The following is a 14789-nucleotide window of genomic DNA, read 5'->3' on the forward strand; positions in this document are numbered from 1 at the left end:
TGTATGCAGGTGAAGTCAGAGGACATCAAACCTTTTGGACTCTTTCCTTTAACATTCTTGACTATTGTTTTAGTTTTAATATCCAGGGAAACACTCCCATTATCTTCCTGTTGTTCACGTTCAGTTATAAACAAATTCAAATAGGAGCTGCCACTTGTAACACTTCAAATAGACAGACTGAATGATTACACATCATTTGTGATGCTAATTTAAAAAAAATATCTTAGATTAATGCTGTATGTCTTCATGGTCAAAATGAATTTAATATAAAAATAATAAAATACATTTTCTATGGGTATCTGATTTTTTTCAAGGCATGTTTCTCTTTTTTATGAGCAAACACTAAACAATAAGGAGAAATGTTACTAGTTGATTCATCTTCTTCCGTTTGTTCCCTTTCGGGTTCACGGGGCTGCTGGAGCCTATCCCGGCCACTTGTGGGCACCCTGGACCGGTCACCAGTCTGTTGCAGGGTAGAGTGTCCACAATCACACACCCTCTCACATTCACACCTAGGGACAATTTTAGATTGACAAGTTAACCTATGAAGCATGTTTTTGGACAGTGGAAGGAAGCTGGATAATAAAACCCACACATGCACGGGGAGAACATGCAAACTCCTCACAGAAAGGTCTCCCAGTGATATTCTGGTTCAGGTCCCTCAGCTGGGACTTGTACCATAGGGCCTTCTTGCTGTGAGGCAAGAGCGCTAACCACTGCGCCACCTTTTACTTATTGATTTTATTTTTTTTGTTCCTTATTGATTTACAGATAAAATATGATTCTTTTTATTAGTTTTAGTGTTTAGTTTTAGTTATTTAGTAAGTAAATTGGATTATTTGAGTGAACAATGTTTTTGTTTTTTTCTAAACTGAACAAATTTGTCCACAACTGATGTTCCACAGACAGGAAGCTTTGCCAAAACAAAGTCCCTCTGTACTAAATATAACACAATCAAGACCCTGATGTCTTTTTTAGTGCTAGAAATGTGTTGTATCATTTGAGACCTAACTGTGTTTGTGTTTTCTCATATGTAGAATTCAGTGACAAAAATATATCAGTGGTAAGAAATAATAATAAAAATCTCAAAGGTCATTAATTGAATTTGTACTAAAATTTCAACTGTGGCTCCATATTTTTGCAACATTAGTTTTCCAAATTCTTTTGCCATTTATCAAGGTTTTTCTTCATTGGTGTCATATTAATACTGCCCAGCAGGGGGCAGAAGAACCAAAATTGACGTTGTTTAGGGACCAACATTGACTGCATTATGCAGTCAATGTTAGTCTCCAAACAACGTCACTGGTAACACTGGATGACTTTTAGAAGTAGACAGATAGATACAGAATTAACAGATGATGGCAAATATTCCATAATAATAGATTACTTGAGACAGGTGATTGCTGGTCTTCATTAGATGGCCAAAACTGTTATCTTTATCTTATTAGTGTGGCTGTATACACTGCTACGATGACAATATGCATTCATGTCAGCATGACACATCATAGACAATTATGATTTTATATGATCTAACAATTTGCTATGATCTTAATAAATTTTATCCTAAGTTGACATCTAATATTTGCAATGTTTGGTTTGATAGAAGTTCAATGTTTTTTTTATTGTTTTTTTATTATTATTTTTATTTGCATGAACATGTGTTAAATCTTTTTTTTTTCTTTTTTTAAAAATATAAAAATAATTATTCAATTTCAATTTCATCAAAAATGAATCCTTCTTTCAGTTTTATGGTTTTTCTTATGGTCTCAGTAAATTTATGCGTAGCATTTTACAGCAGCCAAAACATAAATGTATGTTTGATGATCTTTTCTAGTTGTGGAAATTCTTTTTAAATAAGGAAGAGGTTACATTTTTCTCTCTATTTTGCCATTGATCTAATTTGGGTCTTACAAGCAGCTTAAAGTCCCACAGTATCCTCAGTGGGAAAAAAAATAGATCAGTTGCTTCACCTGAGATGCCTCCTCCTGCCCTCACAGACCAGACTGTTTACAATCTGTGTGAGCTAAGCCTACTGCACATGGCGTCTTTGGACAAGAAAATACAAAACCAGAAACAGGAATAGTTAGAAGTCTAAAAAGAGGATGGCTCATTTTGTTAATTACATCATGTAGTATTTTAGTAAAAATACCAAATTGATCAAAGAAACCCCAAAATAAAAGATCTTACATATGTGCTGTAGAGTAAAGACATTTTTACTCACTCAGTACTCATCAGAAATAGTTTCATCAACCTAATTATCTAACTGCATTATTTGGATGTGTTTAAAGACTTCTTCTTAGAGGATTACACTGCAGTTGCTCAATCAAAGGACAGGATTAATATGTGATCTAATTGTATTTACTCTTCTAACTGATAGGGATGTACGCATATCCTCAAACTGAACTCTGCTCTTACATCTCTGTATTATGAGTTAGTTCGGTAACTGACCCCAACTTGTCCTCATAGAAGTAATCATTCAAAATCAAATTGAGAGGTGTCAACATTCTTGAAATGCTACAAACTACAGTCTAAATGGGGAAAATACCTATTTTTTTGGAAATTAATATACAGTCAGATTTTTTTAAGGATCTGAGTTCAAATGAGAGGGCTCAGTAAGTACCAACTGTAAAATGCAGTTATGTGAGAATTAAAGTCAAGCTTTTTAGTGTTGTGGATTCCCGATGTAACGTTTTCTTTCTAGCTCTTGCTTTATGTATTAACACATTTATAAGCCTATTTAAGCATTTTGTTTTTTTTTATTTCTTGTTTTCTTTTTGATGAGATCTCATAAACTGTGTTTTATTGTGAAAAGATCTTGTAATGCAATGAGCGATCCATTGTGTTTAAAGCTACTGTTAAAGTGAAGTAAAATTCTATCTGATAGATTCATGGCTAGAGGTTTAGACATTTTATTAATAGAAACCAAGGCAAGAGGGAATTTAGCCAACCACTCAGAAGCATTTCACAAGCGAAAAGGAAAAAAAACAGTTTATGATTTTTTTTTCCTGGTCATATGTTAAATTAAGAAAATTGAATTGCATAACTAAGGCGTTTTTTGCCCACAAAAGTAAAAATGAACATGGCACACTGATAAATGCAAACTAAATGTGATAATTGTATTAGATTAGGAGATTAGGAATAGGAATAGGTTTTGTTGTTATTGTAACATGTTACATGTGCAACATTTTAGTAAGCACACACCGTAAAGGAAGAAAAAACTCAATTCGTCCCTCTAGAACAATGACTTTCATGTGCTGAACGCACCTTCTCTTCCTCTTTACACTTCAACAACAAATGAGACATTTTCACACCTCTGTATTTTTTCCTTTTTTTGGAGTTTTACTGTGAGCTCTGTCTTTGGTCTAGCCTACGAGAAAATCCATTTGCATTCACTCTAGTGAACCACGCCAGAGTTCACTTAAAAGGGTACTGAGGCCTTCATTAGGTAATTTGGTTTTTGAACTAATTTTGTGGCTTTAAACTGGAAAATAGGGAATATTTTAAAACCCAAATTATAGAATGAATGCAGCTGTAGTTTAATGTTTTTTTTAGATTGCATACTTTCCTGCTGAAAAACAGACGTAATGACATTTGGCTTGTTGCTAAATGCATCATAGATGTGATGAATGTCCAACTTTTAAAGGTGATTCAGGCCGTGACAAATGTTAAATTCTGGGCTTCAAAAAGGTTTGTTTTCTACATCTTAATACTGAAAATAATAACATATGATCTGTTTAATTTTGATTTTGTTTCAGTAAATAAGTAACTTTTTATGTCTATGTTTAAAAAAAAAAGCTGCCAGTGTGTGGTTTGAATTGAAATGTGTATGCAGTGGTGTTCACACTTTTCACCACACAGAGCTGTTTCTGAGACCAAATCAGACGAAAAATACATTTATAGAGACTTTGAACTTTTCTGGATCAGTTAGTTCATGATAGGCCTTCATTGTACACAGAATGTTAGATACTTCAAAATATATCGTTGCAGACTCTGGTAGTAGGTTTGGATCACCTTTTGTGTTGTTGCTTTTTTATCTTTGCTTAATTTGGCAGTCTTTTGATTATATCATCACCAGCAACTAAACAAGAAAAAAAAGCAACTAAAAAAGCAAGTTAATAAAGCCAAGAAAGTGTTGACTGTGCAAATGTTATGCATGTTCTTGTTTGAATAGTCTTCCAGTTAGTTACATAAAGTGCTAATTGTTTTATAGTAAGTCCTGTCTGGGTTTGAACATAGAAGCCAGATTACGGTAAGGATTTCAGCCCAACAGGATTACCTCTAGATTTAAGGACCTTATTTAGTTCCAAGCAATGAAAATCAGCCATAAGCTTGTCTGTTGGGCTGATATATAAAGGCAGCAAGTGACACAGGAACCACTCTGGAGAATAACTGCAACCTGAACTTTGATTTTAAGCACTTTGAAAAGAAACAGGTGAGAATTTTACTTTGAAATTCAAGTAACTAGTTGATAAATAATTTAAATTTTAGGTGTTATTACACAGCTTTAAAGCTTTTACCAGTGATATTTTCTCTATTTTTTAAACATGAAGTGGCGTGAAGTGCAACTTTGTGTCAGATTTTCTATATGTATTTTGCTCACTTGATGTTTAATTTTTACTGGGCTTCATTTAATATTAAAAAGATGCGTCTGTTTGTGTTTTCTTAGCATGTCTGAGTAAAAAGTTTTAGGCGCTTTTATGAAATGTAGGCCCTAACGCATACTTTATCCAACAGTTGCAGACACAGGATGGAATCCTCCAAACTCGCCCTGCTGCTGGTCATTTTGTACTGTGTGGAGCGTGGTCTGTGTGGGTCTTGTGTCGTTGACAGCTTCTCAGTCAAGGAAGACTTTGACCCTAAGAGGGTGAGTAAATTCAAAATACCCAGGTGCAACATGCTGGAGAGAAAATATCCAGCTACCTCTGAGTTACTTTTTTTTTCTTCCTTCTAGTATGCAGGAAAGTGGTACGCTCTGCAGAAGAAGGACCCGGAGGGGCTGTTCCTGCAGGACAACATCTCGGCTGAGTACACCATTGACGATGATGGCTCCATGACTGCCTCCTCCAAGGGACGTGTCACTCTTTTTGGGTAAGTGATGCCTGCCAGTCTCCAACAACAGGTGCAATTATAGTGCTGGCTTGCAAGCCCTGTGAATGGATGAGAGTCTCTTCAGACAAAACAGAGTTGATTAGACTCACAGATGAGAGGAGCTGGAAGGATCTCTCTGTTCTGGGACAGAATGTTAGAGTGGTGCTTAGGATCTGTTTGTGATCCACTTAGAGATTTGAGAACAGGCTTAATTGTTATGTTGTGAACATTCTGAGCAGTTTTTACTCAGGTTATCCTGGATCATAAAGGATTGGCAAGAAAGAAAAGTTATACTTTGTAATAGTGGCTTGATGTGCAATTTTGCAAATGATCAGGAAATTTTCATCTGAATTCAGTTATTGTGAATTTCTGTGTTGCAACATTTAAAAGGACAGATTTCTATTTCATTTTCTAAAAAAATGTGTTATATTTGTTTCATTTTTTTCCAAGGGATTTTGATAAAACTGTATGTTTGTGTCTTTGTTTTCCAGCTTCTGGGTTGTGTGCGCTGACATGGCTGCTCAGTACTCTGTTCCCGACCCTGGCACCCCTGGAAAAATGTTCATGAACTACCAGGGTCTGGCCAGCTACCTCTCCAGCGGAGGTTGGTTGTTGTTCAAATATCAAACACATCTGTGGCAATTTTCGGACGCTTACTTTTCCTTCTTACCAGGTGACAACTACTGGGTCATTGACACCGACTATGACAACTATGCCATCACCTATGCCTGCCGCACCCAAAAGGATGATGGGAGCTGTGAGGACGGTTATTCCCTTGTCTTCTCCAGGAACCCCCGTGGCCTCCCTCCCGCCATCCAGCGCATCGTCCGTCAGAAGCAGGATGATATCTGCATGGCCGGGCAGTTCCAGCCTGTGCTGCAGTCTGGAGCCTGCTAACAAGCAAAGGAGAGGGAACTTAAAAGTGGAAGTGTGTGCCTGAAAGCTACAGCATGGGTGACTTTGTAATATAAAGGAGAGAGTGAATGTGAAAGTTGAGATGGTGCAAACACAAGATGGATATTAGTAAAGTAAACAAAACCAAATTATTGAAATACCCTCGTGTTTCATTCAGCTGTGTGATTTATCTCAAAGAAAATTGTTGCTGTTGCAGTGGAACTTTGGTTGAATGTGAAAAATTGAAATAAACTTGTTTTTTTCTAAACACACACACCTGACGTCATGTCATTTCTGCTGCTTTTCATCCGTCGTGTATTTTACCTCCAAATAAGCAAATTTGTTGAAATTAGGTCAAATCTCTGTGCTTATAAGAGCTGTTCAAGTTTTTACAGTTCTCTCCTCATAGAATTTGCGTGCTGAACATCTTAGGGATGTCCTAAACTCACCATAGCCTTGATAAACCAAACCAAATCGTGTTCCCATTCACTGGTCTGGTGTCTGTGAGGTTAATAACAAACAGTAAACTAAGGATGCAGTCAGAATTTCTCTCCAATTATGCTTACCCATTACTCAGGGCCTACACCCTGAGCAATGGGTCTTGTAGGGCCTGTAGGGCCTACACCTCCATAGGTGTAGGCCCTACAGGTTTTTTTAAACTGGATTTAAGGAAAGACAATCACATTTAAAACACACAAGTAAAGGGTAAATTACATCTACTTAGTAATTAAATTTAGCCTTCTTTAAGGCCCAAAGCACTTTATGGTCACAACAAGTCACACATATATTCATGCAGGGTTGCTACCCTCTGATGTTTTAAAACAAATACTTGAATTATGTTGCGTTAATAAAAAAGCCCATATCTCTCTTGACTGTGGAATCTATGACTTTCTGTCATGTTTTACCCTGGATGTAGTGTTTGAAGCGTTAGCCAGAGGAGACTTAACATTTTTTGATAATATCACTGGTTTTGGGGCTTCCATTGGGTAGCATTTCTCATCAGCTCCACCACTTTGGTCAGTCATAAGAGGATAGTGAGCCCAAAATGCAAGAGTCTGGGCTTGATGGCAAAAACATCAACTTTAATGGATAACATAAATGTAACACAACTATCATACAAGGGGAGAAACAAAAATGACGCCAATAGATGAGATAAACTAACTGAGATAAGCAGAAAAGAAAACAATACTGAGGATGACAGCTGTGGATGGTTAGCACTAACAGGGTGAGAGAAAAGTAAGACATAAGTTGAATTTAGAAAAACTGACTAAAACAAAGCAAGCTAAACTTATAGGCACCACAAGGTTGCAAGAAACCTCAAACTCCAGAAAAAAGTTCTGTTTTCATCTTTGCCAAGTATCTACTTCACTTCTCCTAACTCAAAGCTATTACAAAAGATATTCTATAAGAAATGTCCCAGTGACTGTGAGAACTGTAAGCTAACTAAATAGATTACTATTCAAAACAGGCCGGCACGGTAGCGCAGTGGTAAGCGCTCTTGCCTCACAGCAAGAAGGCCACCCGAAACAGAACAGCGATGGGGGCTTTTCTGAGTGGAGTTGCATGTTCTCTCTCTGTGTGGAGGTGGGATCTTCAGAGGTTAATTAGCTGTGAATGTGAGTGTGCATGGGTGTTTGAATTGTGGCCCCACGACAGACTGGCGACTTGTAAATGGTGTCCCATGCCCTCACCAACAAGTGGCCAGGATAGGCTCCGGCAGCCCCGTGACCCCGTGACCCCGAAAGGGACAAAACGAGGTTAGAAGATAAACGAAAACCATTCAAAACAACTTGTTTTTATACATTAGACAAAAGCTTTTTTATATTTCAATGTCTAAAAGTATGAGTTATTGATTATTTTAACAGGGGTAGACTGAAAGTTTAACAAAGCAATTTTTTATTTTTCCAATGAAATAGATTTCCCCTCGGTTAACTAAGATACACAGAGTGTAAAAGGTTTTATTTTTGCAAAACCAAACCTCACAGCACACATACTCAGTCAAAAACCTCATCAATTTCAAACAAGTGTAATTTGTTAAAATATGCTTTAATCTAGATTTGCTTCTTCTTTTTTTTACATAAAAAAGCTAATTATGTAACTATTGTGACAAAAAATCTAAAGACTAATTTGAAATCTTACTGCTTTAGTTTGTTTGATATAAATCTGTTATGTTCGACTTATTCACAATTTTTTTCATATTTGGTTACAGTAAATGCTGTATTTTTCAATGTTTTTAAAAAATCACCTGTAAAAGAAAAGAAAAAGTAGTGGGCCACAACAATGTCCATGAGGAATGCCTTTTTAACGTGAAGGATGCAAAATTGGTTTCACTCCAAATTCATTTAGATGCATTTTTTTTTTAATTTGTTGGTATGTTAAGCTAAACAAATTGCTAGAAATAAACAAAGGGTACATGTTCAAAGCTCACACTGGAAATCTTGCTAACTGCTGTACTTTGACCGTTCAAGTCTGTTATCCGTTCTTAGCTCAAGGAAATGAAGCCAGTACAAACACAGCAGTAATGGGCTTATTGGTGTTCTGAGGTTTAGCAGTTCTTAGTCGAATTATACAGTACCAACTCTGCTGGAAGGTCATTAAGGTTGCAAAGGGTTTGAATCAGATGAGAATTTTTCTATGTTTGGACAGCAAACCAGAAGAAAAAAAAACTAAACCTTGCTTCACTACTAAGTTTTTTTTTAGTACACATGTTAAGGGTGTTTGAAACCATGGGGGATTTTACCATCGTATTTAGTTAAAGGGTGGAAAGTTGACAGATTTTCTGGTCCATACAGCTTTAGCTGAGGTTAAGCAACACATTTTAAAGAGAATATTTTGAAAACGAATGAATTCTCACTTTGTTGCTTTGAAATTTGAAAAAATCAGGAATAAGACAGTGTATGAAAGGCATCTAAAAATAGGTTGGAAGCAACATCAGCAAGCTTGTAAACAAACACAACTTCTTTAGGATCAGTTGTTTGACTTAAAACTAAACCAGGTCATTTGTAATTCTTATGAAGACAAACCGCAACAGCGTTTTGTGCAGTGTCGCACTGCCCCCGCAATCTGCTCCAATGTGCCCAGGTAGAACAGATTGTGTAATAATAAAAAGGGTAATCTTACTTCTTTCTATTTGACAAGCCACTGTATAGTTCTGTGGTTAAATCAATGATGAACACAGTTCCGTCGTTTCACCTCCTTAATACAATCTAGGTTTTCTGAATGGTGTTTTTCACATAAAAAGTCTGCTTGTTGCTGATTGTCGCTTAATCCCAGGATTTCCATGTTTTATTTCTTCTTGTATGTCACATTTTTCCTATATAGAGTTTTGTCCTTGAAGCCTGTAGAGGACAAAAAGAGTAAAGAAATGACCACAGCCATTTGTCTACTCCAGCTGTCATCACAATAAAGAGAAAGCCACGTAAGGAGGCCATAGTTGCTATCATAAATTTGAAAAACATAAACACACGATGGCAGTGCTTTTTGTTAAAGGGGGTGGGACCTGCAGGCACTGACATGTGTAAAGAACAAGAGGCGACAGCTCATCATGTAGGTCAACACATTTGTTAACTGTTTTCTTCAGGTAAATTGACATTCAACCGTGAATTCTTCTGTTAGTGCACAGTTGCATCACATAATGACTGTTATGCCTGCAGTACTCTAAATAGTAGATTTGTATGTATACTTAGGTTACCAAATATGGCTCAGTCAATTCTCACTTTTATTGCCCTCTAAAGAAACACACAAATAGAAGCTAGGTGTTAGCTTCATGTAAAACTGATCTGTTTCTGAACACAAGGGATTAGCATTTTTTATCTAAGATGTCATATGATTTGTAAGACTGTAACAAAAAGGATTTTTTTGAAAGTCCAAAAGTGAATGCTGTCAAACAAAGTGTTAGTTAAACCACACATGCCCTATCAAATGATCTTTTTTTTTTTAGTCAAGGTTTATAGTAGACTGTCAGGGGTATTTCCATTTGCCGTCAAAATATATTAGTTATCAGTGACTTACAATGTGTGACAGGTTTGCAGGGACACATGATGTTAGTATTGATTGAACATCAGGTGGCACCAGTCTGTGAAACGCCTGTCTGCCTTTATCACATCTTTGATTTGAGGTGAGATCTTCGGCACTGGAAGTACTGATCTCAGTAAATCTTTACAACTTTGCTGGAGCTTTTGTGACGCAATATTTTTGCTTTTAACATGGAAGTTTATTAGTCCTAAAATATAGTCTATCATTTAAAGTCTATATGATTTTTATTGTACTAAAAGCTAAAAGTACTAAAATAATTTTTTTTCAAGGTTTGTGCAAAAATTCATCCATCCATCCATTTTCTTAACCTGCTTTATTCCTTTTGGGGTGACAGGGCTGCCAAAACCTGTTCTGGCTACTGTTGGGTGGACAGTGTTGGCCAGTCTGTCGCAGGGCAACGCAATCACTCACATTCACACCGGGGGGTAATTTAGAGTCCCCCCAATCAACCCATGAAACATATTTTTGGACTAAGGGAGGAAGCCGTCCAGAGGAAACCCATACATAACCCAAATGGGGAGAACATACAAACTCCACATGGAAGAGTCTCATCCAGATTTGAGCCAGGGCCTTCAATAGTGGAAAATACATAGATTCAAAAATAAAGTCAGTAAAAATACTGCAGATCATTTAAGGTTATATTTCCTGGACGTCTTCTTTCATTGCAATAACTGTTACAGTGGACTTAAGAGGTCTTAACCCACATGAAGACATTGAGTTGGTTGATCAATAAGTCACGGGGAGGTTATGTTATAGAAATTGCAGACAAAGCCAGTCTTTATCAGTTTATAGTTTCTTTACATCATTGAGTTCGATCCTGTTACCTGCCTTCCATTTGCCACTGTCTCTGATCCTTCTATCATAAAACTGTGTAGAAACTCTACACTTGTTTGCCTGTTCTTTAAGTAAAACAGTAATATGACCACAGTATTTTTTAACAGCATTCCAAGATTTTCTGTTTTGTTTGCCAGACATGCTCAGTCTCCTAAGAAGGTCAGAGTCTCTTCTTCCACAATTCTCAAAAAAATTTAGAAAAAGTATTCAATGATAAATTGATTACATTTATTGAGAAATATAAAATTATAAATGAAAACCAATATGGTTTTAGAGAAAACAGATCAACCTCATTGGCTATCATTGATGCTGTGGAGGAAATCACAAATGCTCTGGACAAAAAGAAAAATCCAGCTGGGATTTTCATTGACTTAAAAAAGCATTTGACACTCTCAATCATGACATCCTACTTGACAAACTGGAAGTGTATGGGATAAGAGTATTAGCGCTAACTTGGGTCAAAAGCTTTTTAACAGGAAGAAAACCATTTGTCAAGATTGATTAATTTACATGAGAGAACCAAAGAGACAAGTTGTGGTGTCCCACAAGGATCAATCCTGGGCCCGCTACTATTCAATATTTACATAAATGATATATTCAATGTTTCAAAGCTTATGAAACTCATATTATTTGCTGATGACTCAAACATATTCTATTGTACAGATAATCATAGGGAACTTATCAATGTGGTAAACACAGAGTTAAACAAAATAAAATTATGGATAGATTATAACAAATTATCTTTGAACCTAGATAAAACCAAACTGATGTTTTTTGGTAACTACAACACCAATAAAGAGCTCTTAATTGAAATAAATAATATCCTAATTGAAAGTGTTACAGAAATCAAATTCTTGGGGGTTTTTATCGATGACAAACTAAGTTGGAAGCCACACATCAGACACATACAAACTAAAGTCTCAAAAAGTATTTCAATAAAACTAAACATATATTAGAATATAACGGTAGATATTTACTGTATACTGTTCTTTAATACTACCATATTTCACCTACTGTATAGAAATTTGGGCTAATAATTATAAGAGCTCACCACATCCTATCTTTTTACTTCAAAAACGAATTATAGAATTGTACATAAAACTAGCTATCTTGTGGATTATTACACTGCGCAACTTTTATACAGAGCTAGTGGGAAATCTTTACCATTCAATATCCAAAAACAGTTCTTAGAAAATGAAGGCGGCTACAAACTGGGGGGATGTAGGAACTTCAAGATCAAATTGATAAGAACCAAAAAGAAAAGTTTCTGTGTGTCGGTGTGTGGCATTAAACTTTGGAACGGGTTAAGTAATGAGCTCAAACAATGTTCAAATATGCAAATATTCAAGAAGATGTATAAAGACACCCTGATTTCAGGATATGAAGATGAGAGGATTTAAGGATTAACAGATGTTTGAATAATTCCAAATGCATGTGTGAACTTTATTGTGGTGAAATAATCTAAGCCCTTTTAATTACAACCAATGATTACATAGTAATGTCCATTAATTATTACTGAAAGGTTTGAATCACAATCAATAAGCTATCAATTTTGTTTACTTGATCTGCAATGTGTAGCAATAATTAATGGTTTAATGTGATCATGTGTTCTAATGATAATCAATGATTATTTCATATCGGTACCGTTACTGTTTACTGAAATTGTAAAAGAATGTTTTCTGAAGATAATCAATCATCAATAACCACTGGATTTAGTTACTTGAAGAGAATCTTATTTGATCAGAACCAGATTTCAAAAACTGTAAAACTATCAAATGAATGAACTCAGTACGGGTGGGATTATATAAACTTGCTTCTTCCCACTCCTTTTCAAGCAAGAATTTAAGCTCTACTTAACTTTAGTTAATTATCTCTGTATTTAATTAAGCAAATGTGATTTAAGTGACTTTTTTGTTTTGTTTTATTTTTTTGTCTTTTTAAACTATGCATTTCAACATTTCTGTAATGAGTTTGATAAATATGTGTTATTTCTTTATTGCTTTGACTCCAATGCTTGAAATAAATCAAATCAAATAAAAAAAAAAGTCTTTGGCTAAGTGTCTTTTCTGTTCAGCTGGGATTATAGGTATTTCTCCAGTAATTGACTAAATTGAATACATTTACACTGGCTCCAAATCAGTGTTTACGTCTCTTTTTATTTTCTCTTAGAACTAAACTGAAAATAATTGGCACATGGAAAAAAACATTAGCTTGACCTAATTCAACAAGTTGGCACTATTCTAGAATTTGGAACATAACTTACAAAGTGTGGTTTTGCCAACTGGCTTCTGTGTGAATTAATTGTTGTTCAAATTCATCCTATCTGTAAATCCATTCACTTACTTTCATTTTTCTGGACTTACTAAATAGGTTTTAAAATGATAAATGCTATGTAACATATGGTACTATCATGGTGCCTCTGTCAGCTCTCCTCCCCCCTCCCATCTCTGCTTGGTTACTAATTCGACTCAGCTGTGACCATTCACCTCATCACCTGCCAGCCTTCAAAAGGAGATCCAGTTCCAGTATTCATCGCCAGTTTGTTGCCCCTAATGGTGCTTAGCCTGGTCACCAAGTTATTCTTGTCCACGTGTTTTTCTCTCGCCTAACATAGTTTTATGCCTTGTCATCAGGACTTACTACCCAGGAGTGGTCACCTGAGTTTCCCAGCTTCCTCAGCAAAAGCTTCATCCTGTCTCGCCACGAGCCATTGCCAGACCTCCAGTCTCGCCATGAACCATTGCTGAACCTCCAGTCACGCCACGAACCATTGCCAGACCTCCAGTCACGCCACGAGCCATCATCCAGCTTCCTCCTCCGCCACAACTCCAAGCCAAGTCGGATAAAAATAAACTTTATTACTCACCACATAACTAACCTGTGTTTTCCTTCCGAGTTCCAGCATCTGGGTCTGCCTCGCCTAGCTTGCCATGACAGGTACACTGTTGAGATTTACAGTTGCAGAGAATACGATTAAATATTGTACAAAAATAAACTCACTGACAGCTTTACAAATATAACGACAAAATAATAATTAAATGTCTCTAAAGCTATAGTCAGGATATTTTTTGTGCTTAATTTTTATTTTATTTAAACCAATAACTATAAGAAATTTGCCTTGTTTAAAAAAAAATTATTCAGGTACAGTAGCTTTAACATTGATTATGAGACACTGTCAACCACTATACAGTTGTAACAACACTAAAAATAAAAAATAAAGTTAATTAGGTGACTGTGAATAATTTGTTTTGGAGTTTCTGTGGTAACCTGCAGAATAAATGGTCAGTGTGTTCATGTGACCAAAACAGTTCATTCTAAAAACTGTTTGGTATCCCAGAGATCCATTTGCAGGGACTGACTCAGATTTAGGAATAAAAATAATCAGATCTTTTTAATAATAAAAGGATGAAACACATCACTACAGAGTGGGAGAATTGCAACTAACACAAACATTTACAAGTGAAAATTACACAAACTTGAAAAAACTTGAAAACTAAGAACCAAGCAAACACAGGAGACAAAAGCAAATACTTTCAGGACTTGAATGCAGCACGAAAAAGCAAACAGAACACCTGGAGAGCTCGCAGAACACACCAACACTGAAGACTCAGACAGGGCTACTAAAATAGGCTACTAATCCTTTGAATGCAGGCAGCTGCTGGCCTACTGAAAACTTAAGGTGAGTGGGTGAGGTCATCTGGGAGGAGCCGCAGACCGAACTCTGCAGAAAAAAAAAGAAAAAAACAAATACGAAACACATAAAAACAAATAGCCGACGGGGAAAGAAACTCAGTATGTTTGCCGTAGGGTTTAATGAAGTTACAGGTATAGATATTGCAATACAGGTGTTGGAAACAGGAATTAAAACCAACGTTTATGTCTTAATCTAATCAACGATAAAACAGCTGAATTAAACATTGGATTTCTTCCTTCCCAAT

General features: G+C 36.1%; 1 protein-coding gene across 1 annotated transcript; it reads left to right on the plus strand.

The window, feature by feature from the left end:
• The first annotated feature begins 4313 nt into the window (after nt 1–4313).
• Nucleotides 4314–6256, plus strand: LOC101155944 (purpurin-like). The gene is made up of 5 exons (XM_004074824.3): nt 4314–4432; nt 4735–4864; nt 4952–5088; nt 5580–5692; nt 5762–6256. The coding sequence occupies exons 2-5, from the start codon at nt 4748–4750 to the stop codon at nt 5983–5985; spliced, it is 591 nt and encodes a 196-aa protein (XP_004074872.1). The 5' UTR covers nt 4314–4432; nt 4735–4747; the 3' UTR covers nt 5986–6256.
• Nucleotides 6257–14789: the final 8533 nt, after the last annotated feature.

The sequence above is a fragment of the Oryzias latipes genome, chromosome 12 (genome assembly GCF_002234675.1).
Source record: "Oryzias latipes chromosome 12, ASM223467v1".
NCBI lineage: Eukaryota > Metazoa > Chordata > Actinopteri > Beloniformes > Adrianichthyidae > Oryzias > Oryzias latipes.